This window comes from Anabrus simplex, chromosome 11 (assembly GCF_040414725.1).
Source record: "Anabrus simplex isolate iqAnaSimp1 chromosome 11, ASM4041472v1, whole genome shotgun sequence".
NCBI classification, from domain to species: Eukaryota; Metazoa; Arthropoda; class Insecta; order Orthoptera; family Tettigoniidae; genus Anabrus; species Anabrus simplex.
Window position 1 is genome coordinate 121,378,199 of NC_090275.1, and position 24,607 is coordinate 121,402,805.

General features: G+C 41.0%; 1 protein-coding gene across 2 annotated transcripts in view; it reads right to left on the reverse strand.

The window, feature by feature from the left end:
* The window catches only part of LOC136883075 (uncharacterized), a 361,554-nt gene that overhangs the window by 215,409 nt on the left and 121,538 nt on the right, over window positions 1-24,607 (reverse strand). For both annotated transcript variants that reach the window (XM_067155245.2, XM_067155244.2), the window contains exon 3: window positions 10,867-11,211. In XM_067155245.2, the coding sequence (XP_067011346.1) occupies window positions 10,867-11,211 (345 nt within the window). The remainder of the gene's footprint in view (window positions 1-10,866; window positions 11,212-24,607) is intronic.

Genomic DNA, 24,607 nt, shown 5'->3' on the forward strand with positions numbered 1-24,607 from the left:
CAGAGCAAATGCAACACCAAGAAGGAGTGGTCAGAACTTTATGCCAATTGCAGGGTAGACTGACGTCACTGAGGTATGCTCATGATGTGAAATGCGCCGCTGTGCTGCGCACGTAGCGAACGATAAATGGGACACGGCGTTGGCTAATGGCCCACTTCGTACCGTGATTTCTCAGCCGACAGTCATTGTAGAACGTGTTGTCGTGTGCCACAGGACACGTGTATAGCTAAGAAAGCCAGGCCGCTGTCAACGGAGGCATTTCCAGCAGACAGACGACTTTACGAGGGGTATGGTGATCGGGCTGAGAAGGGCAGGTTGGTCGCTTCGTCAAATCGCAGCCGATACCCATAGGGATGTGTCCACGGTGCAGCGCCTGTGGCGAAGATGGTTGGCGCAGGGACATGTGGCACGTGCGAGGGGTCCAGGCGCAGCCCAAGTGACGTCAGCACGCGGGGATCGGCGCATCCGCCGCCAAGCGGTGGCAGCCCCGCACGCCACGTCAACCGCCATTCTTCAGCATGTGCAAGACACCCTGGCTGTTCTAATATCGACCAGAACAATTTCCCGTCGATTGGCTGAAGGAGGCCTGCACTCCCGGCGTCCGCTCAGAAGACTACCATTGACTCCACAGCATAGACGTGCACGCCTGGCATGGTGCCGGGCTAGAGCGACTTGGATGAGGGAATGGCGGAACGTCGTGTTCTCCGATGAGTCACGCTTCTGTTCTGTCAGTGATAGTCACCGCAGACGAGTGTGGCGTCGGCGTGGAGAAAGGTCAAATCCGGCAGTAACTGTGGAGCGCCCTACCGCTAGACAACGCGGCATCATGGTTTGGGGCGCTATTGCGTATGATTCCACGTCACCTCTAGTGCGTATTCAAGGCACGTTAAATGCCCACCGCTACGTGCAGCATGTGCTGCGGCCGGTGGCACTCCCGTACCTTCAGGGGTTCCCAATGCTCTGTTTCAGCAGGATAATGCCCGCCCACACACTGCTCGCATCTCCCAACAGGCTCTACGATGTGTACAGATGCTTCCGTGGCCAGCGTACTCTCCGGATCTCTCACCAATCGAACACGTGTGGGATCTCATTGGACGCCGTTTGCAAACTCTGCCCCAGCCTCGTACGGACGACCAACTGTGGCAAATGGTTGACAGAGAATGGAGAACCTTCCTTCAGGACACCATCCGCACTCTTATTGACTCTGTACCTCGACGTGTTTCTGCGTGCATCGCCGCTCGCGGTGGTACTACATTCTACTGAGTCGATGCCGTGCGCATTGTGTAACCTGCATATCGGTTTGAAATAAACACCAATTATTCATCCGTGCCGTCTCTGTTTTTTCCGCAACTTTCATCCCTTTCGCACCACTCCTCCTTGGTGTTGCATTGTCACTGTCAGTCAGTGTATTTGAATGTATGATGGACATCAATAAAATATAATAAATTAAAGAGAATATTCATTTCATGAAAAACCATAAGGAAACGTTGAAAATATACTGCAATTTGTTGAAAAGAAATACCTATTGATACACACAAATATATAATATTTACTGATATATATATAATCTTGTTTAAACTAAGGTTCTTTAAAAACAGTATGAACTTCCACAAAATATTTAAATTGTATCTTTCAGTTTGAAAAAAGTGCATTTTACATAAGAAAGGTAGGTGTAAAACAAGGATATTAGGGTGTAGGACAATAATTAAAATTCTCAGTTCAGCTTGAGCCACTGGCGAGTGCGGACGTATTGAGTGAAGGGTCCCTGGAGTGGGAGAAGGCAGTGTAAGTGCGGTGTGCAGGAAGGCAGTGAGGTGCTTACAGGCAATGATTGGTGTGGAGCAGTACAGGGCGAGCATAGGAGGATGGGAGGGAAGATAGAAGAAAGAAGAAGTGAAGACAAGAGGATGTAAAATTGAATTGGAAAAAATAGGAGAATTAATGCTATCTGCGGCGGTGATTATGATATTGCTTTGGATTGGTGGTGTAGAACTGAACCCAGGTCCGACTTCCAGGGGAAATATGAGCTGGGAGGACATGGAAGCAATTAGAAAAATCGTAAAGGAGGTGGTCGCGGAGGCCTGTCCCTTTGAGCAAATCAAAAACATGATCCGGGAACAAACGAGGGAGTTTGAAAAAATGAAGGGGTGGTTCCAAGAAAAGGCAGAAGACACAGCTTCGCAGGTGAGAAAAAATGTCGCAGAAGTTGCAGCATTAAGAGAGAAAATAGGGCGATTAGAAGAGATGGCGAAACTGAAAGCCGAAGTAGTTACTAACACTCGGAATCGTAGAAATAAATGCCTATTTATATACGGCGTGCAAGAGGAGAAGAAGGAAAATAAAACGAGTATAATTTATAAAGTAGTGGACCTAATTCAAGGGAAAATGAAAATAAATTTCAGTCAAGTGGACACAGATGATGTGCAGAGAGTGGGAAGAATTAGAGGTAATAGGCCTATCAAAGTGCAACTATTTTCTACATTGATGGCTGATATAGTGGTTGGTAATGCAGATAACTTGCGGAGGGAAAATATGGTTAAAGAGGGACATGGGAACTGAAGCGAGGAAGAACGAAAGAATCCTTAGAAAACATAGGATACGAGCCAGGCAGCAGGGGTTGAGAGCAATCATTAGAGGAGAGGAACTAGTGGTGTCAGGCAACAACTGGAGTAAAATCTGGTCGGTGGATAGACTGATGGACCTAGAAATGAGGATGAAACAAGACGAAGAGGCAAAGAGAAGTGTAGAGAATAGTAGGGAAGATAGACAAGTGAAAGATATTAGGCAAGTGAAAGATATTGAAAATGGAGAAGAGGAGGGTGGTAGAAGTGTAATTATCGAAAGTATTAGTGAAAAGTGCGAAGAGAGACAGGGAGAGGTTCTAAGTGGAAGTGAGTGTATGAGCATCGACAAGGAAGGAACAGGTGACGGACAGTGCCGTGTGGAGATAGAAGAGCAAGCGAGTGAAGGGGGCAGGGAGAGTGAGCAGCAAGAAACTGTGAGTGCAGAGTGTAGTGGTGTAGTGAGCATCAAGGGTTCCGAGAAGACTGATCAGCATGAAGGTAAAGCAGTTATGAGTAAAGGAAGAAGTAAGGGTTTAAAAGACATCTGGGTAATAAATACAAGGAGCAAGAATAGAGGGGGAGACTTAGAAGGGAGGGAGGGAAAGTTATAACTATATTGGAAAATAGGATGTGTGAATATTGAGGGAGTAATGAATAAATTAGGGAATAAGAAAGTCCGGGAAGTAACAGAAAGTTTCGATATTGTGGCATTCTTGGAGACGTGGCTGGACACAGGGAGGGAGATTTCATGGAAGGGGTTTGTGATAAAATATAAATATAGAAGAAAGGAGAGGAATAAGGGCCGCTCCCCAGGATGGATGATAGTTTTAATAAGGGAAGAAATTAGTGATCTGGTAGAGGATATAGAGACGGATATGAAAGAAACTATATGGTTGAGATTGAATATGAGAGGGGTTGAGGGAAAGGGGAAGATAATAAATCTAGCTTTCGTTTGCTGCCATCCTAGTAGTTCAGCATATGCAAACAAATTTTTTTTGAGGAGTTATTGGTGGACATTAGTAGGATAAGAGGAAAATTTCCAGGAGAAGAGGATATGTTGTTATTCGGGGATTGGAATGCGAGAATAGGGGAACAGAGCCCAGTATATAGTAGGGAGGATGGATTGTGTATGTGGAAGAATAGAAGGAGTGAGGATAAAATTATAAACAGTTATGGGGAAAAGCTCTTAGAGATGTGCGCTGTGGGGAATTTGTATATCCTGAATGGATGGATGGAGGGTGACAGTAAGGGGAAATTGACATATGTTACTGAGAAGGGTGGTAGTGTGATAGATATGATCTTAAGTTCGGAAGGAATGACTGAGGATATTGTAAGAATGGAAGTAGGAGACTGGATTGGATCACACCATTTCCCAGTGTGGGTTATGTTGACAAGAGGGGAAGAGAAGGGTACAAGGAAGAAAGCTGAGACGAAGGATAAACACGGGAGTAGATATAATAAGTATAAATGGACGGAGGAAGTGAGAAGGGTTTGGAATAGGGTAGTAAAAGAGGAAGTACAACTTCTGAAATATGGGTGGGAAGGGGCGTTAGAGGAGAATAATATTGATAAAGCCTTGGAATTGCTGCTACATCCTATAAAGGTGGTAGCGCAAAAGGCGGAATGTGAAAAGAGAAATAAGAAAGTGGGAGAAGCATGGTTTAACAGAGAGTGTGAAGAAATGCGGAGAAAAGTGCTGGGCGCGTTAGGAGAATACAGAAAGAAAGGTGGGGGCCAAGAAAGGGAGATTTTCTGCAATTTGAGGAAGGAGTATAAAAAGAAAATTTGTGAGGTAAAAAGGCGTGATTAGAGGAACAAATTGAAACCATAAATAAGGATTGTAAGTCTAACAACTTGGAGAGAGTATGGGATAAGATTAATAGAATAATTAAAGGTGGAAGGAATATATAGAGAGAGCGTGTATTAAGGAGGTTCAATGGGTGAGGTACTTTGATGAATTACTGCGGGAGAAGGGGGAAGAAAGATGGAGAAGGGCGGGGGATGAAGTAATTTGGAGGAATAGGAGAGTGGCAATTTATGAACTGGACAAGGAAATTACAAGGGAGGAAATCCTGAGAGTGATAAGCAAAGTTAGAGGATAGTCGGCCTGGGGATGTAATGGGATAAATAACAAGTTTTGGAAAGAGATTAGCAAAAATGAGACTAGGATAGAGGGCATAGTTAAATTATTTAATAAGACCTATGAGGGAGGTAAGTACCCAAAGGAATGGGAAATAGGAATTGTATGTCCAATATATAAAGGTAAGGGTAGTAGGAACAGTGTGAACAATTATAGAGGAATATCTCTGTTAGACTCCTTAAGTAAAATATACACTGGGGTGTTAGCGAACAGATTAAGTGGGTGGGCGGAAGAAAATGAAATATTGACAGATTTTCAAGGGGGATTTAGGAAAAAGAAGAGAACAGTGGATAATATAATGATAGTGAAGACTGTTTTAGAAAAGTACAAGAGTATGGCTAGAAGTACGGTTTATGTGGCAGCAGTAGGTTTTGAGAAAGCTTTTGATAAGGTGAATAGAGAGGCCCTATTAGAGAAATTAGGTAGGCTGGGGATTTTAGACAAGATGTTGAGGGCAGTAGAGGGAATATATAGGGGTGTTAGGTTTTGTGTAAAATTGGGAGATGAGAGACTGAGTAGACCCTTAGAGTCTAGGGTGGGTTTAAAACAAGGGTGCAAGTTATCGCCAATATTGTTTATTTTATTTATTAACGATGTTCTGGAGGGGCATGGGGCAAACAACTGGGCTGTGCCTGTAATTAATGACCTGGAGGTACCGGGACTGATATTTGCTGATGACGTGATATTGATGACTCTAACTTCAAGGGGGATGAATAGAGCTTTAAATGAAGTGTCGCCCTTTGCGAAGAAATGGGGCTTGAAAATTAATGGTAATAAATCTAAAATATTAGTAGTTCAGGGAAACAAAGGAAGAAAGATGGAAGGGAAATGGATACTCCAGGGAGAAAGATTGGAACAAGTAAGGAAGTTGGAATATTTAGGAGTTATTTTTAACAGTAAAGGAACGTGGAAAGATCAGATTAGAAGGATGAAAAACAGAGGATTGGCAGCCCTAACCTCAGTCAGAATCTTGATAGCCAAATACCCGGGTATTTGTTATAACACATTGAGGTTAGTGTTAAGATCTGTTATTTTTGGGAGGGTATTGTACGGCGCAGAATTTTGGGGGTTGGATGAGAGAAGAGGGGAATTAAGAAGTATTATTAGTAGTTTTGGTAAAATAGTAATGGGTTTGCCGAGGTGCACAGCAAATGCAGGGGCGGAATTAATGTGTGGGGAGGATTTAGAATCCGAGGATGTGAAAAGAATAGTTAGATACTGGATGAATTTAAAAAGACAGGAAGGTGGGAGGGTTTTACAGGCAGCGTATGAACAGCAAAGGAAGAGCATGTATAAGGGCGGATGGCTAGAAACAATTAAGGGATATTTGGAGATGATAGGATTAGGACACCTGTGGGGGGAGGTATGGACGAAGACTGAACTTAGAGGGATGAAGATCCTTGAGAGGAGGATTAGAGATATTAATAGGTAGAAATTATTGGGGGAAAGTAGACTGAGAAATTCGCTGAATGTTTTGACGAAAATAGAGGAGATAGCAGGGATGAATATTCGATTCATTGACAGGTCTAAAAGGTATGGGATGATGTGGTGGCTCTTAGGATTGCATAGGAATAAGGGGTGACTGCAAGGGAGGGACAAGACTGTGTGTATACTTTGCGGGTCAGTAAATGATGATTTTCACTTATTAAGGGACTGTGAAGAAATGAGTAAGATAAGGCAAAGATTATTGAGTGCCGAGCATAAGAAACTATTGGCAAGAGGGGACGAGCAATCAATTCTGATATGGATTATTAAGCAGTGGGAAAGCGGGGGTGAGTTGAACAGGTATTTATGTGCGGTAAAAAAGTCCTGCGGGATCAGAATGAAAGAAGGTGAGTTAGAGGGTGGACAAGAGGGTAGGTGATTGGAATAGGCATGTAGGTTGAGTGGAAGAGTGAGTAATAAGCAGTGCTTAGGCAATGGAAGGAGAGAGTATGTTAAAATTGAATGGGAAGGAGAGTATAGGTGTGGAGTACATTGTTAAGCATGTGGAGTTGGGTAATTGATATGTGATTTCTTAAAGGCAGGGTCTCCTTGTTCATGTTATGGCGGGTTGGAATGGAAATGCTGAATGTTGCTGTTTTGGTATCGATCGGGAGTAGGTCAGGGAACAATGATTGTGACGAAAGTGCTGAGTACATAAGGACACGTGAAGAGTATGCTAAGAACCTTGAGACAGTGGCTGATACAGCTAACAGTTTTACTCCTATTATTATTATAGTATTATTATTATTGTCATAAGTACTATTATTGGTATTGATATTATTGTTATTATTATTATTATTATTATTATTATTATTATTATTATTATTATTATTATTATTATTTGTGTTATTATTATTAATACTACGAATATGTTGGTATTATTATTATTACATAAATTGTTATTATTAATATTATTATTACTATAATTATATGTCGTTTATTAGGTAAGGGTGGTCGTAATGGTAAGGGCTGGGTATTTTTGAAGTGATTATTTAAGGCTGAATTTTATGCTGGAAGGTGGTGCAGGAGAAGTATAGAGAAATGATGGTGTAGATGGCAAGGAAAGAGGGACAAGGGTGAGGTGGACTCACCCGTAAGAAGTCGGGGTGGGGAAGGGCCCAAGACAAATATACTTAGGCGGGACATGACATGAAAACACTGAGGATGACTACTGGGTGACCCTATCAGAGGGAGTCACATATCCGGAGTATCCGACGGACTTCATGGCATGTCCAAGGGGTACGTTTAGAAATGGAATGGTGAGAGGGAAAACATTGTCATCTGGTTAGATCTTGGGGCCTTCAGGAGGTCCCCACGGGCAGGGCCGATCGGGTCATCATCGGGAAGGCGGCCTTCTTCTCACCAGGGGTGATGACTCGGCCGGACAGTAGGTTTTTATGTGGTGTTCTTTCCTTTTTGTCTTTGCCTATAATCTGTTGTGTTCTTTTCTTTATTTGTATGTATATTAACTATGTCTGTTTGTTTTAAAGTTAGTAGAAGTTTGTGTGTGTGGCTGAAGTTGAACGCTGTTATTTTTCTCATTCAACGGATCAATTTGGTATTTGTTTACTGTGATCTAGAGAAAAATAATAATAATAAAGAATAATAATAAAGAATAATAATAATAAAGAATAATAATTAAAATTCTTGACACGTCAGTCAAAGGAAGTTGTTCAAACAAATATGTTTAAGTACTTTACCTTTTACGGAGCTGCAGTCCATTGCAAATTAAAATTATATTAAATAGTAAAATAATGTTAAGATATTACCTTCGAGCTCGCATTCAATATCGGGGTACCCCTTCTACAGTACAATACGTCATTTCTAATAAACCTTGAAGTGCATGACTTGAATGACAAGAAAACAGGGGCGAATAATCCCAAAATTCAAGAAATGAACAGAAAACCCCATAAGAAGTATATTAAAAACAGACTGTTTGCGGAAGGCAACGCAGCAATCATGAAAAAGTGCAATCGCCTCTAAAGTCGGCACAAATATCAGCCAAAAATCACACATTGATATTAAATGCATGTAGGGAATGTTACTCAGACTCCATCACCCTGAACAATACTAATACGAACGTGAACAAGCAACAACAACTAGTGTATAGCACCAAGCATTGGACGTGAATGACGCTACTCAAAACAATGCCAAAATTACAAAACGACGGACCTCAATAGAATTTTATCTCAGACTAAACAATGCCATAAGGGCCACGAGATAATGCAAACAACCAAACTGGCCACTATAAGTAAATGAAACAGATGCAACTGTAACTCTAGTAAACATACCCGAAAATAATTAAGGTTACGCCACTTCACGAGTTCTATTGAAATTTAAATGATATAATTACATTACCTCAGCAGCTGATGGCCATCTTGTCTTGAAAGGTCGTTTTCCAACTTTTGTAACCCCCTTAAAACATTGCTTCTGTCCTCTTACTTTTTTGCATTCTTGTATTTTCGTCGTTTATCTATCAGGTCTAGTATCTCTTGAGTTTTCCATTTATTCTTAGTGGATCTTTCCTTTCTTCCTAACCTTCCTTCAGCAGCTCTACCGACCTCATTCTTCCTCTATCGTGTTTCCTTCAGCCTTTTCATTTAGTCTTTGTGCAACGTGCTCTTTGAAACAATCTCTCACACTCTTTTCTCCCAACTTCTCTAGATCCCAACTCCTTGCATTCGTTCTTTTCTTCATGTTTTCAACTTCAGATGACATTTCATGACCAACAAGTTGTTATCAGAGTCCACGTCTGCTCCTGGAAAGTTTTGTAAACCAACACCTGGTTTCTGAATCTCTGCCTAATCACATTGAAGTCTATTTGATGCCTTCCAGCGTCTCCAGGTCTCGTCCACGTGTACGGCCGTCGTTTGTGGCGTTTGAACAGTTTTTAGAAGCGACTGAATTAAGATTGGATGTACACTATATACTGGTGCGGCACAGTACATGTAGATTACAGCTCGTGTGATAAATATAACATAGCGTAGTGTTCGGCTAGCACTTACCACACACACTATATATTGGTGCGGCACAGTTCATGTAGGTTATAGCTTGTGTGATAGTTTTTGCCATCATTTCATATCTGAGAGATTTCCCACTTTTTCAACACCTTTATTATATTCTTGTCTATATCAGCGACAAACACGTCAATTGTTCCTCTATATGGTACATCGGCAGCTACAGAGATAATTTATATCTAAAAAAGACAACGGCTATTTTCTTTAAATTAACATGTACAATATTTTAAATGGTTTTAAAATTTTTCTCATTATATTAACGTCTTCGTCTTCTTGTTCTTATAGTTAGACGCTATCTGTCCTCTGAATACCTACTATCTGATGGCATTTTTAAATCTTTAATTTAGCGGTTTCTGTAGTGGCATTTTCTCTTAAAATTCCTCTTGCTATCAATTGTGATACAACACGGAAGTATTTTCTTGTCTCCAGTGTGAGTAGTTTCCCCGCCGGCCCCTTTAGAAAGTGTGATCGCTTGTGTAGCTGGCGCCTGTTGTATTTACTTTTTAAAAGTTTTATTTAATGTCGCTTTAACTCAGAAGGAAGTCATATCGCGACATTCATAATTATGCATAGAAGAATAATTACATTGATTACTTAGAGCTATAATTGCAAAAATAACAATAGTACATATTGATCAGATAGTGATTACATGTCATTGAATAGATTTGTTTTCCTAAAGAACTTAATGATGTTTTTACACTGAGTATCTTATTTCAAGATGTCACAGACACTTTTATTCTGTTACACAAATATCTTTGTTGATCGTATAGGTGGCATTCTAGTTAAACGTGGTGAACAGTTTTTCTTTTTTGACAGGTGTCACATATTGGTGGAGGTTTCTTAGAGAAGATATGTGCATGAGTCAGTTTGCTATGGTCTATACGTATTCTAGAAATGGGGACTTGTTCTCGACGCTGGAGGAATGAAACATCAAATTTATCTGTAAATCCACGCCTGATATCGTCTAGTCTTGTGGGATGTTTCCGTGTCCAGTCAGTTAACCATTGTTTACAGATCTTTGTAGTAAGAAAAGGAGCGACATCTGTGTGGGGAATTAGAAAGTTTGGATTTACTTTTTCAGATCATTTGAAGAACACACTATTACTTAATAACCTTATGGCACAGCACCTTCATGCTTTTGTGTAGGCGATGTGTACCAGAAAGAGACATGTTTTCAGGACGTACTGTATATACAAGAGTAGGCTTATTGGCTGGAACAGGTGAATCACATGGTATGTGTTCAGTTGTAACTCGTTGCCAAGAGGATCTTCTTGTGACGAATGGAGGCCGAGTAATCCGACACATTACGGAACATTTTTTTTGTTCCACCCTGCCTAAACCGTTAAATTGTATATGGCTAAGACCATGAACATTTCTACAAGAAGTTGGTCGGACCACAATATACTTATCGCCAGCAATAATAGTATTTCTATTTGTTTACAGCAGAAATACTCTGTTAGGTTTCCTGACGCTGCTATCCTCAGTTACGTGTGTACGATTTATCTACCACACCTATCTCCACTTAGTTACGAAACTCAAGAAACACGAACGATTGCATTTGCATAACCTGTCGAAGCTTGCGGGGGTAGTAGGTTATAAAATGGCTCCCACAAAAGTTAGTGGTTTATTTTGCTGTAGTATGTTGTTTACTGTACAATACCTGTGGTAGGCTGGTGATCGACGATGTCCGGATGTTTCATCATCTGGAGGTTAGAGACTAGGTTCAGGTGATTCAGCATCACTCCTTTGGGCAGCCCCGTGGTGCCGCTGGAGTAGGGCAACAGAGCCAGGTCGCGAGGGTCCAGGGTGGGGAGCGACGTCGGTTGAGCTTCGTCCAGAAGCTGCTGGAAGGAGAGATGCGTCCCCTGGTGCTTGTCTTGTCCGACCACGATGGTGGAGGTGTAACTAGGCAACATGGCAGCCACAGCGTCAGTGAGGCCCTGTAGCTGCGGCACGGTAACACAACACCTCACACCTGCATCTTTGAACTGGCGGCCGATCTCACCTGCAACGTAAAATCCAGTATTCATTAGTAGGAAAAGTGGTTTCAACAGTTTATTATTAGTAATTAATATATTCATAATTGAATCCTATTTACCAACACCGCGACGGTGGTGATTATTCTTTTAAGAGGCAGAACAGCTACGCAACCATCCTCTATTAACACTAATTCGGAAGAGAAATGAAAGGGCCTGAAACTTCGAAAAATGAAGTTATCGAACAAAGGATAACAAGGGCCACGAAGGATGTGGAAATGAAAGACTTCCTAGGCCTCAATACGTAATACCGTCGGACTCGGAAAAGGACAGACGAAAGTAAGGAGCCTGATAGAAGCAAGATTAAGCCATACCAGGACTCATCTAAGGGCCCCATGGTCGCCAACTCACGCTCCCTAGTTCAGAGCTTCTTATGCCAGGCAGGGGATACCGTCCCCACCCACTGGGAGATTACGAACATAGAAGTCTGTGTATTTATCCACATGACTGTAGAGCAATCGTTTCCGTTTACGGAGTTGCAGTGAACAAAAGTCATTTTATGTAATTTTGAAACTCTGATGATTGTCGGTTAACACACGTCCTTTCTGCTGCAACAATCCCTCCACGTTTGATAAAAGGCGCCGTGATACCAGCATCTCTGAAGTGGCGTGGCTTGTGTGCACATCCAGTCATGTGTCCATGTGTGACTGCCGGGTCACAGTTACCAAGAGTGGTCAGCACACCGCATCCGAAGCTATGGCATATGGTTGTACAGTCTGGGACACACCAGCTATCCCGTATTGGGAACCATGTCAGCAGTGTTCGCTGATGGTGACAAGGACACTCTGACAGGACTGAACATTTGTGGCTCAACCTGGAGGAACGTTCACCAGTGAATCGCACTTGTGCTACCAGATGTGAAAGATAATTTCCACCACCTCGTTGAATTCCGAGTGGCTGCGGCAATGTGGCCAAAATTTGATGGCTGATCGGTGTATACGGAGCAACTATAGAAGTCCATACGACGTGTGTGATGTAGCCCCACTCATGTTTCGTGATTGGCCGAGGAATTGGCAAATGGCTGTTTCCCATGTCCTTTCAAATTTAATGTGCTTATGAATTCTATCATCTTCTGTGTGGATCTAGACGGCACGAGGCTCACTTGAGGCATCCGTCAGTCAGTCAGTATTAAGTGCCATGCCGTGGGCTGCAACTCCGCCGCGATTCAGTTTCCTTATATAACATCGAAGGATCAACGTGAACAAGGCATTGTGGTTAATGAAGCCAGTCAGTCCATCTTTGTAAGCATTTTCCGGCCCCACAAGTAGTAGGCTACCATATTATCTGAACCCAAGGTCCGTGGCCTTCCTTGCCTTGAAATGAATCGCCTGAATGCCTATAGGAAAGCATCTGTCGACAGCGATGGTACCAACTCTACATGCACAGCACGGTACGTAGCACATGTGAACAGGTAAATAGACCCTTTTGCCCATTCTTAAGAAACAGAGGCCCCACAAAATCAACACCCGAGACCTTGTAGACGATAGCATCACTGACTATTAACAGGCAATGCAGTGGGAAGAGATGCCAGCGTTTTTCCTTGTTGCCTTTTACAGGAAATACCGGCTGAGGTTACTGATCTAATGGTTTTCCTTCCTCCTAAGATCCAATACTACTTTCTCAAGAGTTTTAAAAGAATCTGCACACCTGCATGTCAATTTTTCACATGGACATTACAAGTTAAAACTCTGACGGTTGAATGTTTTGCTGGGAGCAACACTGGATGTTGAAAATTGAAATGATCATCTCTGCGCAACCTTTTTGTTTTCATCCTTAGCAGTCCATATTCATCGGTAAATGGGTTCTACGGAGTTCATCACCAAATGGTTCTTATTGAATGAATTACATAATATGCTTCTCCCTATCTTCTGTTTCTTAACCTGTACGTTCTCTCGATTGACGTTTCCTTCCTTAAAGTCGTCAGTTTCTTACAAATATCAATATCCAGGTTACTAGCCAGCCTACCTTCGAATACCGAGAAAAATATCTGAAGTGCCACTTAGTCCAAACCTTGACGACCTCTCCATTCTGCAGGCATTCTGTCACCACTCACTCGTAGTAGACCTCTGTAGGACTGTAATCCGTCTGTAGGACTCGTCCACTGGCCCATGCAGGACCTTCCCACCATTTTTATTTCTACATCTGGTTGGCACTGAAACTTTTTGAAGAAACTCTTCAGGTACATGTCGCCAACCCTCAGTGCAGCTTAATTTTCTGATTCCAGCTGCTCTATTCCAGACAAACACTCTCCTGTTTTCTTCTCCTCGTACCCATTCCAAAATGGTGGTAGCAAATGAACGAGCTCCCACCGTAGCAGCTAAGAGCTCTAGACGTTGGAATGGTTACCTTTTTCAGAGGCGCAACTCTAGATGTTGCAGCCATCAGTTGTACTGCCAGTTTGTACTCTCAAGAAAATGACTGCAGCATAAGCCAGCGTCAATGAATCTATCCACCGGGAAACCTTGACATTTCGGTGAGCTTGCAATTCTCCATACCATCTCAAAACCTCAGTCTTCATTCACCGGTCGATTTCTGAATCGCATTCAATTTTTAAACTCCAATCCCTTGTAGAATTATTTTAAGACAAAACCGCACAGGGCTACCAAAACCAATAGAATAAAAAATCCGAAGCGCAATTGAAAGAATATTGTCCTTTATTAACACATGATAAGTCAATTTGAAGCAGACCCGGCAAACAGCTGGAAACTGCAGATGATGATGAAGTCAGTTTGCTGTAAACACTCGATAATCATGCTTAGAACATCTCTTTGAGAATTCCACAGCCATCCTAACACATTGGACTCAAGTTCTAATCTGATGAATAATCTCCCATGATGTGAGGTCGAAACCTCTCACAGCCATCAGATTGGAGGAATCTTCAGTAAAAACTTGTAGTTCCTGCTTAGTATCTATACTAGAGTCCGGTTAGCGTGCTAGCCTTTGGTCACAGGGGTCCCGGCTTCGATTCCCGGCAGGGTCGGGAATTTTAACCATAATTGGTTAATTTCGCTGACATGGAGGCTGGGTGTATGTGTCGTCTTCATCATAATTTCATCCTAATCACGACGCGAAGGTCGCCTACGGGCGTCAAATCAAAAGACCTGCATCTGGCGAGCCAAACTTGGGCACGGACACTCCCGGCACTAAAAGCCATACGCCATTTTATTTCATTTCATTTCATTTCATCTATACTAGTGGCACATGAAACTTGTCCGAAGCTGCGCAGTCACTCTGGGACAGGCGGATCCATGTAGTAATTCTTGAAGATTACGGGTGCCAACAAGAATGGGCTGCTTTTCACGTCAAACCAGAGCCATCTATAGTCGGCTGTGAGTCCAACACAACCCGGGGGTGACGGAACGTTGCGATTTCTTTCTTTAAATAGTGTCTCTTGCGGGGAAGTACAGCAATTTGCGGAAATGCCTTCCTTATGTCGGCGACAACTCTCCAACGTCTCTTTCTACATTGTATGTTCACAGGGGGAATAAGCTCTGTTAAATTGGGCCCATTATCGAGGCAATCTTCTTTAGCTCATACGTCAAAGAATACGATAGTTTTGCCTCTCGCCTTCACAACAGCACGATGTGGTAGGTAACGTACATTAGGCCTATTGTTATTTTCAGGTCATGCGCCCCCTATTTTCGCTGCTTGCCATTCTCGAAGGACATAATCTTGAAGCAAACATTGTACCTATAGCCTCCTTGTTGCAGACTTAATGCTATTGTTAGGTAGAGGAGGGTGGCCATCAATCCATGACAGATGAACCTCATCATTATTGACAGTAGCCAGAGCCTTTTCCTCCCTTGACTTTTGCGTACAAGTTTCTGAAATTCCTATTGTGTTTAATCGCCACAACAGTTACACATTTGCCTTTTGAGCGAACACGAAGGTCACTATAACGGCCAATCTGGTGCTAAATTAACATGCCCGACATCAGCGCTCCTTCCGGAGGCAAGTTAGTTAACAACAGCCATGTTTCGAATTGTCAAAACAAAGTTAGTTGGCACGAGAACATAATATGATGAGGTGACATGGAGATTGTGCGTGACGATTGAACATTGTGGGCTTTAAGAAGTGAAAAGTTAGATTCTCTCCTTGAAGAATATCAGCCAGCTGTATGCTCAGCGTACGGCTGCACCAATCGGAGTAAAGTGATTGATAATGGTCACTTTTCTTCAGTCTTATCATACGTGATGATTTCTTGGTACCTATTTGTCTTTGCCCTTGAGAGTTCATTTTTGTTGCCATCTGATGTTGGTCCATGATTCATTGAAGCTTGATATTCAGGTTCATTCTTTTATTTTTTCCTCCATACTGTTTCTGAAGACTTGTCTTGTGCTTGGGCATTGGTTTGATGTAGGCCTATTTCAATCAAACGTACACAAAACATGGTAAATACAGTATTTTACTGGTGCTTGTGAAAATTAAGAAGTGTTTGTCGTACACCGAGCAAGTTGGCCGTGCGGTTAGGGGTGCGCAGCTCTGAGCTTGCATTTGGAAGATAGTGGGTTCCAACCCCACTATCGGAAGCTGTGAAGATGGTTTTCCGTGGTTTCCTATTTTCACACCAGGCAAATGCTGGGGCTGTACCTTAATTAAGACCACCGCTTTCTTCCCACTCCTAGCCTTTTCCCGTCCCATTGTCGCCATAAGACCTATCTGTGTCTGTACGACGTAAAGCCAATTGCAAAAAATAAAAAAAGGCGTTTATTGTAGACGTCAGTCGTATTAATATTGAAAACTAGGATACATTTCATAATAGACAATTTTCAAGGTTACCTTTCAACTGGTGATCCCAGTATGATAGGGTAAAAGAAAAAAAAACACAAAGTATAATTATGTCCCGTACAATATAATCATTCTTTTTACCGGGCGAGTTGGCCGTGCGGTTAATTAAGGTCACGGCCACGGCGACTACCTTCCCATCCTTCCTTCGCCGAAAACCTCTCACGTGCTCGTAAGACGTTAAACACGTAGTAAGTTGTAGTGGTGCTCACGAGGATGCAATAAGTTTTAAAAATATCATCAGAATGAGGTTATAACCCATCGTAGGCTCCTTTGTTTTAAGGACTTCCTTCATACATATTCACTTATGTCCACGGTTTTTGTTGTAATTTACTCTTGACCACAACAGCCAAGCAGGATAACGCTCGTGACCTGTTAGTATGTCACTGTATGACGATTCTCTTTATATCCTTTTCGAACCACCCTAAAATCATCTGATCGTGATGCTGGCCTCGCACCGTAACATGGACGAAGTGGCGCTTTTCGCACTCTCTGACCTTTCGGCTAACTGTCTTTAATTTTTCACCCGTGATTCTATAATGCGCATTTTCAATATTTTTTGTCATTCGACAGCCACGCCCCCTTGCTTATGTGTCCACCGAAAACATGGTGGACGTTCGTTCAGTTAGCTTCAGCCAGGCAGCGCTTCCTACTCCATGTTATTCTAGCTCGTTAGACTGACCGCACACGCACCTTCCCCATTAAACTCCAACCTAGAAGTGACTCGACTGTGACTCGACCACGAAATACGGAATGCAATATCATTTTCGATCCCAAAAGTTCTTAAGACATTTTTGCTGCCAAAGTCTCTAAAGCAAGATTTTTGAGATCCAGAAACAAATAGTCACGTACACTGTAACGGACTCCTCACTTCACCGGCAACTACAGTTATGAACTTCGCCACGCACATAACCCTTTTCTACTATTAATATTGTGCCGTTTCACAGTTCTTTATAAGAGCTAGAGCAACAAAGATGGAGTCTCTGCGATCAATATGTCAAATAAAATACATTTAACGTCAGTACGGGCCGAATTACAAGTCTTTTCGTCGATCAGTTACGGTAATGGCGGCGTATAGAAGGCGCAGAAAAAAATGACAGATGGACATTATTTGAAACCATTATTCAAGAAAAGAAATGCTCATCATTTATTATCTAATCTACCTTTGAGGCGTTAAGAAGACTTAAAACTCATTTTATAAGGAATTATCCAGCGGAGCAGTAAACAAGGGATTGGAAACGAAGATTAATTCCCGACTACACGATAATTTGCGGAGAGCAAGATTTAAACGACGCGGGAGATTTAATACGTGAACAAGAAAAGATAAGATATACTACAGTGGAACTACGTCACGCAGTGACGCAAGCCCTTGGCGAAATTTTCCCGATACTGTTTAACATTGCAAGATACCTACGGACCAGTGATTCAATGCACTTAGGCTAATAAAAGACGGCGGAAAGAAATTTATTTTTAAATCAGAAAATACCGAACATCTGTATTAGAGAATTTTGAACTATTTATTGGACCAACTGTACCCCAGTAAAACCTATGCAATTTGAGCAACGCAAGAGCTATAGTAATTGGAAGATGTCGGCAATGAGTCAAATATTCTATCATTGTTCTGTTCCATACGCACGAGTCTTCACCATGGGTCTGTAAGGAAGCAAGGCGATGCTGCTTGGATTCTGACGAGGCGAGACGATGTTGGCTGTCCCGGATGACCATTGATCGATGTTGAGAAGCTACGATGTACCCGACCACTTGTGGAGGAACCAGATGACGAGATCCTAGTCTCAGATGACCGGAGGAGGAAGCGCCGAGACCATCTTGAGCAAAGCTAAGTTCATTATCCAAGTCGTTTTCGTAAGTAAGAATATATCATTCCTTTTATTGTTTGTTAATATTTGTTTGAGCGAACACTGTGCGTAGGTAAACATCAAGCGGAATTGATTGGAAGTAGGTACTCATCCGTATGAAACGTCAATTCCATTTGTAGGCGTGGTCACCAAGTGATTTCCCGATCGTAATGTTTTCCAGAGATATGTGAGGAGAGATCGCTAGAGTTATTATTATTATTATCAGTGATGTGTAAACAGTGAAGTTAGCATTAATACCTGCGTGTACTAAATTTAAGCAACGTTAATCTGTTCGAGATCATGCATAGGATGTGTGTTATGAAGGAATGGCAGTAGACTACTCCAAGTTCACGTTAAAATTTGGCACTGTGACTGTAGTAAATAATGTAGGCATTTTAGTAATGTCATGGCACGTTGATGTGCAAGTAAAGGTAATGATTCACATGATGAAGTGATTATGTGGTTTTATATGAAATATGTGTAATAATTGACGCGTTATGGATATGATATAGAGTTGTTGATGTATGATGGTTGTAGTTATTGTTTCTTCGAGAGAGATAGTCATAGTTGTACGAAGTAAGGTCTCGTGACTTCTATTGTCTTAATTGAGAAGGTCACTGATTTCTCGCCAATTCCACGCAATGATTCTAAAGCCTACGCATTTTTACCTAGTTTAGGACATGATCTCAAGACGTGTACTGCAGTGTTTTCTTTTATCCATATTAAGTTACCTAGAGAAGCATGTATGTATTCTGGATAGATTTGAGCCTTCACTGATTTACTTTGGATGATCTTGAAAACTCTCACTGAATATAATTACATTTCTGTATAAATTTCAACCTATAGACTGATCACTGGTGACCTAGAATTTCAAAGAAGAATCATTTTTCCTTTAGCTGAAGATAGTGTCATACGATTAAATAGATTTTCCGTTGGTAGTATGTGTTATTATAACTATGTATGTCCAGTGTGGTGACGTTTCTTGCTACTTCGTACGCACGTAGTCTAATGTCAATAAGATAAGGTCATATTACCTTAAGTTCATGAATTAAATCTTACGAAAATGTCACTTATAGGGCGAATACGGCTTATAATGGACGTAGCTTAGCTCATGATGTGTAACACAAGGAAATATGAGTGACTAAGAAACAAATAAGTAGGCAGAAAGGAATGTTTAAGATGTAAACATATACGTGTGTACTTGTCAAGACAATGCAAGAAGAACATTATAATAGCCTTATTGATAGTCTTAAAACTGCAATCAGACAATCAGTCAGTGAAAATTTAAGGAATGTGACAGTTTTTAGAGTAGGTATCAGGTGTTAATTACCAGAATCTAATGCGATTTCCAAGAATGATAGACTTAAACGACTGAAACTCCATTTCTTGATTGAACATTAGCTCAGATATTCCATGTGCGATTCTTTATTTCTCAAAGGAATACCACTAGAAAGACTGTAAATAATAGTTAATAGGATTTTTATTTTTCTTTGTGGATGCATCCTATATTTTTAAGGTACTTAAGCTTAATGTTTATTTTCTTGCCAAGAAGGCAATTGTAAATACTATTAGCTGTGTTCAATTTAATTTATTTACTCATCACCCAACTCGGTAGGTGAATTGAAAGAGAAGGAAAAGGTAGCTTTATCAAGAATCTTCCCAGATGTTACATGTAATTTATACTGACAATTGAGGATTTCGGAGATGAATGACTTTTAAGAAAGGAAGCAATTTAAACCGAAAAAGCATTCATTTAGGTGGAAGTTGAAAGAGGTGATTTCTTTAAAAGTTGTGGAAGGACATGAATTATTAGATTGACAAAGAGTTATTCGTTACAAGAGTTTCTTTATTAGTAAAGACTTGAGATAATTTCTTGAATATTTTATTTAATATTTGAATAAATACGGAATAGTAAAACCTGAATACTCTTTCTCTGTGTTCTTAGAATAAGGATAAGTTGTAAGACCATAGTATTAACAAGCGACGACGATTCCCATAAGAATTTATAAGAATGGTACCTAACTAGATACGAGTAAGAGACGTCTTTCTGCGTTAGTTAGAGACTACCGTTGGTCGACCTGGACGTTTTTCTGTTGCGGAACTCACACCCGTAGAACTTAGTTACCAGATTTATTAAAGTTAGAGCTAGTCAGGATCTCTTGTGTCCATGCCTGGACGCGGGAACGGCGCAAGTAGAAAATGGCGCCCAACGTGGGGCAATTTGAGAAAGACACCGTGGTCGAGAACCGTTGGTCGCCAAGTAGAAAATGGCGCCTCAACGTGATGCGAATGGAGGAAAACGCCACAGGAACTGTTGGTTGCAAACCAAATAGAATTCTTTTTTTGAGATACTCATGTATGTGGAAATTCAAGAGAAAGTCGTCGTGGGAATTCAAGAGAAAGAATACGACACAGAACTGTGAAGAGGTCGATTCCCATATGTAGCAATAAGAATGAGGAAAACATTGAGAAACCTGGTAAGAAGATGACAGAGATGATAGTCGAATGGCGGATCTTTGGTGCAATATTAGAGTAAAATGGGAGAATTTACTCAAAGAAGTGGGTAAGATGAAGGAGATATTTTAGAAATTAATGGATGAGGAATTATTGATGATAGCAGCAAGAAGATTGCATGGAGATGAATATGTCGTACGGTAATTTCTTTACTGGACTGTTATGCATTATTATTTTATGGGATCGAAGTGGACACAGCAAGATATTAGACTGTGAGAACGAGTAGATGCCCAGTATAGATAATGGAATAGGAGAAAGAAGAAATGGATGACTGCTCTGAAGAGGATGACAGAAAATAGTTGGTAGCAGTCAGAACTAGGAAAGAAGGAGAGATTACTGCTAATATGTCAATGTATTTAGATGTAACTTAGATATAAGAGATAGATTGTAAGAGGTTATTTGAGTTATTTTCAGTTAAGAATTGGAGTCATAAGTACATAGTACCTCATATTTCCTAGTGTGATTGGGTCAACATCGTGAGCTGAATCAGATCCAAGTAGTGAAGCCTGCCTGTGTATTTGCTGAATATATATTGTTGATTGGAGTAGTGGGAGAGACATTGTTGGAGAACTTAAGTTGTGGAGAATTTAGGGAAACCATAGAGTTTATTAGGATTTTTAGAAGTTAGAATACTAATTGAATATCGATATGACGACGTTAAGCCATTTGAAAGCTCAATTTGAGGAGTATCAAAGGGAACAACGAGAAGAACAAGAACAGTATCGGAAAGACCAAGAAGAGAAACAAGAGAAATATCAAAAGGAACAGGAAGAGAAAGAAAGAAGACAGAAAGAAGAGCATCGAGGATTGTTACAGGCTATAAAGGAAATGATGGAAGAAGCTAAAAAGGAGAGATTAGAAGAGAACAGAAAGCGCGATGAAGAAGCTAGAAAGCGCGATGAAGAAGCTAGAAAGGAGAGGTTGGAAGAGAATAGAAAGCGCGATGAAGAAGCTAGAATGCGTGATGAAAAACGGGAGGAAGAAGCTAGAAGACGCGACGAGGAAGCTAAGAAAGAGAGGCAGGAAGAGATGAGAAAGCAGGAAGAGACGTTGAAGAAGATGATGGAAGAAATGAATAAGAAGCAGGAAGAAGAGAGGAAGAAAGAGAAGCAAGAACAAGAGGAACGATACCAAAGATTTATGGAAGAAAAACATAAAGAAATGATGGAGGAAATAAGGAGAGGTCATCAAGAACAAAAGGAAGAAATGAATAAATATCAGGAGAAGATGGAGGAGATGAAGAACAATATAGATGAATGGAAAGCTGAAATTAGTGGAAGTATGGAAGAGAAGAACCGAGAGATACGAGAAGAAATAAACGAAATTAGGAGAGAAATGGCAGGAAACAATAACTATCTCCAATCTTTAAAGGAGAATGTCATAAAAGATTTATCAGATAATATGGAAAGGTTAAGCCTAGATTCCCAAGAAAAGTGGAGATTATGTGAGGAAAGTATAGGAAAACTAGGTGAGGACGTGCTAACCACGAGTACAAGTCTGGAAAAGAAATACGACCAAGCTGCAAACCAAATTGGAAGCAGAATAACGGAGATAAGAGACGAAATAGAACAACACAAGGATGAATTAAACCAAAGAATAACGAAATCTGAAGAAGGGCTTAGACAAATGCAAGCTCAGTTACAAGAAATTCGGGAGGAAGGAACTGGAAAGACTGTGATGATGTCTAGTAGCGAGCGGAACAGAGGAGTTGAGTTTCAAATAAATGAAAGAGAAGTGACACCCATACCAGCCACACGTTCTAACCACAGTATGGGGGAGACAAATGCGGATAACGGAAACAGTGGTTATCCTACGATTATTAATGTCATAAAAACCTTCGATGATAGACCGAAGCACTTTAATAATTCCACCAGTATTTCGCCCAAACGTTTCCTTAGGGAAATGGAGGATTACTTCAAGGAACATGGCATCGCTGAGGAGAAGAAATTGAAAATAGTGGAAAAGCATTTAGATGCTAATCCAAGCTTATGGTTCCAAGCATTTAAATATACTTTCCATGAGTATAGTGACTTTAAAACGGCGTTCTTACAGAAATTTTGGAGTCCGGAAATGCAGCAGAATTTACGCTTAGAGTTGTACTCTCGCAAGTATGCTACGAACGGTCAAACAGGGTTTAGTGATTACTTCGCCTACCAGTTTCACCGTTTTCAAGACCTTGATTCGCCACCCAGTGAGCTTGAAGCGATCAAGACGATACAACGACAATTTCCCTCAGATATACAAAGGCTGCTGGCTACTGCTAACCCAACTACGGCAGTGCAAATGGAAACGACACTTAGACAGATCGATATGACTACAGCACCACACCCTCAAAGAATGGTTAGGAATGCTTACGGTGAAGAAACGGTTAATGTGCTCACACAGGAAAACATTGATGGAAATACCCCTGAAGAAAGAGGAAAAATGAACAGGAAGAGACAATGGGGAAAACAGGAGAATGGAAGGAGAGATGAAGAAAAATGCTATTGCAGGAAAGGGTCCTACAACCAAGAAGCATATCGGGGAAATAGAGCATATAGACCCAACATGCGATACAGGAACCCGTATAGAGAAAATAGAGGAAGAAATAATTTTAGAGGAAGATATGGTTACGGAAGAAGAAATATGAGAGATGACCAAGGAAGGGAAACTTATAATCGGAGACCTACACGCGATGTAAATGAGGACCGAAACGAAAAGATCAAGTGGGAAAAAGCAATTAGAGAACAGGACGTCAACGCTGATGTAGAGGGAGCGGAGAGTCTTGAGTTGCAGAGATACAAAAAGAGGAAACAGGAAGAACAGATCCTCGATCCAAACGCGAGAGAATTCGAATGTAGAAGAGAAAATGAAAAGATAACAAGCAAAAAAAAAACGCCGATTTTGAATTAGAAGGTGAGGTTGAGAATATAAAGAACGCATTGGATTCCAAAATTCACAGTTATTTCATAACGCAGGTTGATTCATGGGAAATCGATTCGGAAGAACTGATAAAGGATTTGACAGTACATCACATGAAAAGAAAATATGAATTGCCTATTATCGTAGCAAGAGTTGGAGAGCTGAAAGTACGTTGCTTAGTTGATTCTGGGGCTAGCATCAGTGTGCTTTCGAAGGAATTATTCCAAGATATGAGTAGAAGAATGAAATTATTAACCATCCCAGTTTCGAAAATTAAAATAAGAGGCATAATTCCAGATAAAACAGTGGAATGCAATATACAAACATATTTGGAAATAAATATTGGAAACAGGCACTTTGAGCATCCATTCATAGTCATGAACAAGATTAAATATAATATTATACTAGGAATAGACTTCATGACGGTAACTGGAATGACGATCGATATGGAGAAACAAGAAATAAGGTTTCCTATATCTGACGAACACACCCGGGAAAACCAAGAAAGGATTAAGATCAATGACGACATTATGATAATAGATAACAAGGAGGTATCGGAAGAAGAAAATATACCATCGGAAGAGCATCCGAACTTTCAATTAGAGGAAGGAGAAATATCTCTGGCGGATGAAAATATTGTTGCAAGCATAGAAAGGGTGATGGCTATAGAGGAGGAAGAAGACATGCCGAACATAGCGGAAGCAGTGGCGAATGCTAAGATTTCCTCGACCGAAAAATCAAAACTTCATGAAATCTTACAGGAATATTCCGATTTATTTAGGAATAAACCAGGACAGATTCCAAATTTTAAATATAAATTAATAGTGAACGATTGGACACCCTACAAAGGCAAACTCTATGGAATTCCGGAGAAACACTTCCCAGAAGTGAAGAAGATCATAAAGGAAATGGAAGACGATGGTATTATAATGAAAACATCAAGCCCGTATTTGAACCCCTTGGTAATTGTGGTGAAAAGCAACGGGAAACTCCGTTTGTGCCTTGACGCGCGTTTTTTGAACGGTCGATTGATCCCAGAGTATAATCAAACTCCAAAAATAAAGGATATTATTCAGAAATTCCGTGACATGAGGTATTTTTCAACCATGGATTTTACATCCTCATATCATCACATCGTTCTGGAGGAAAAATCCCGATTGTTAACCGGATTTATGTTTGATAATCAGACATATATCTACTGTCGTCTCCCATTCGGTTTGAGAAATAGTTGTGCTGTTTTGGTGAGAGCATTAGACAGAAATTTAACGCCGGAAGTAAAGGAGTTTTTAACTTACTATGTGGACGATCT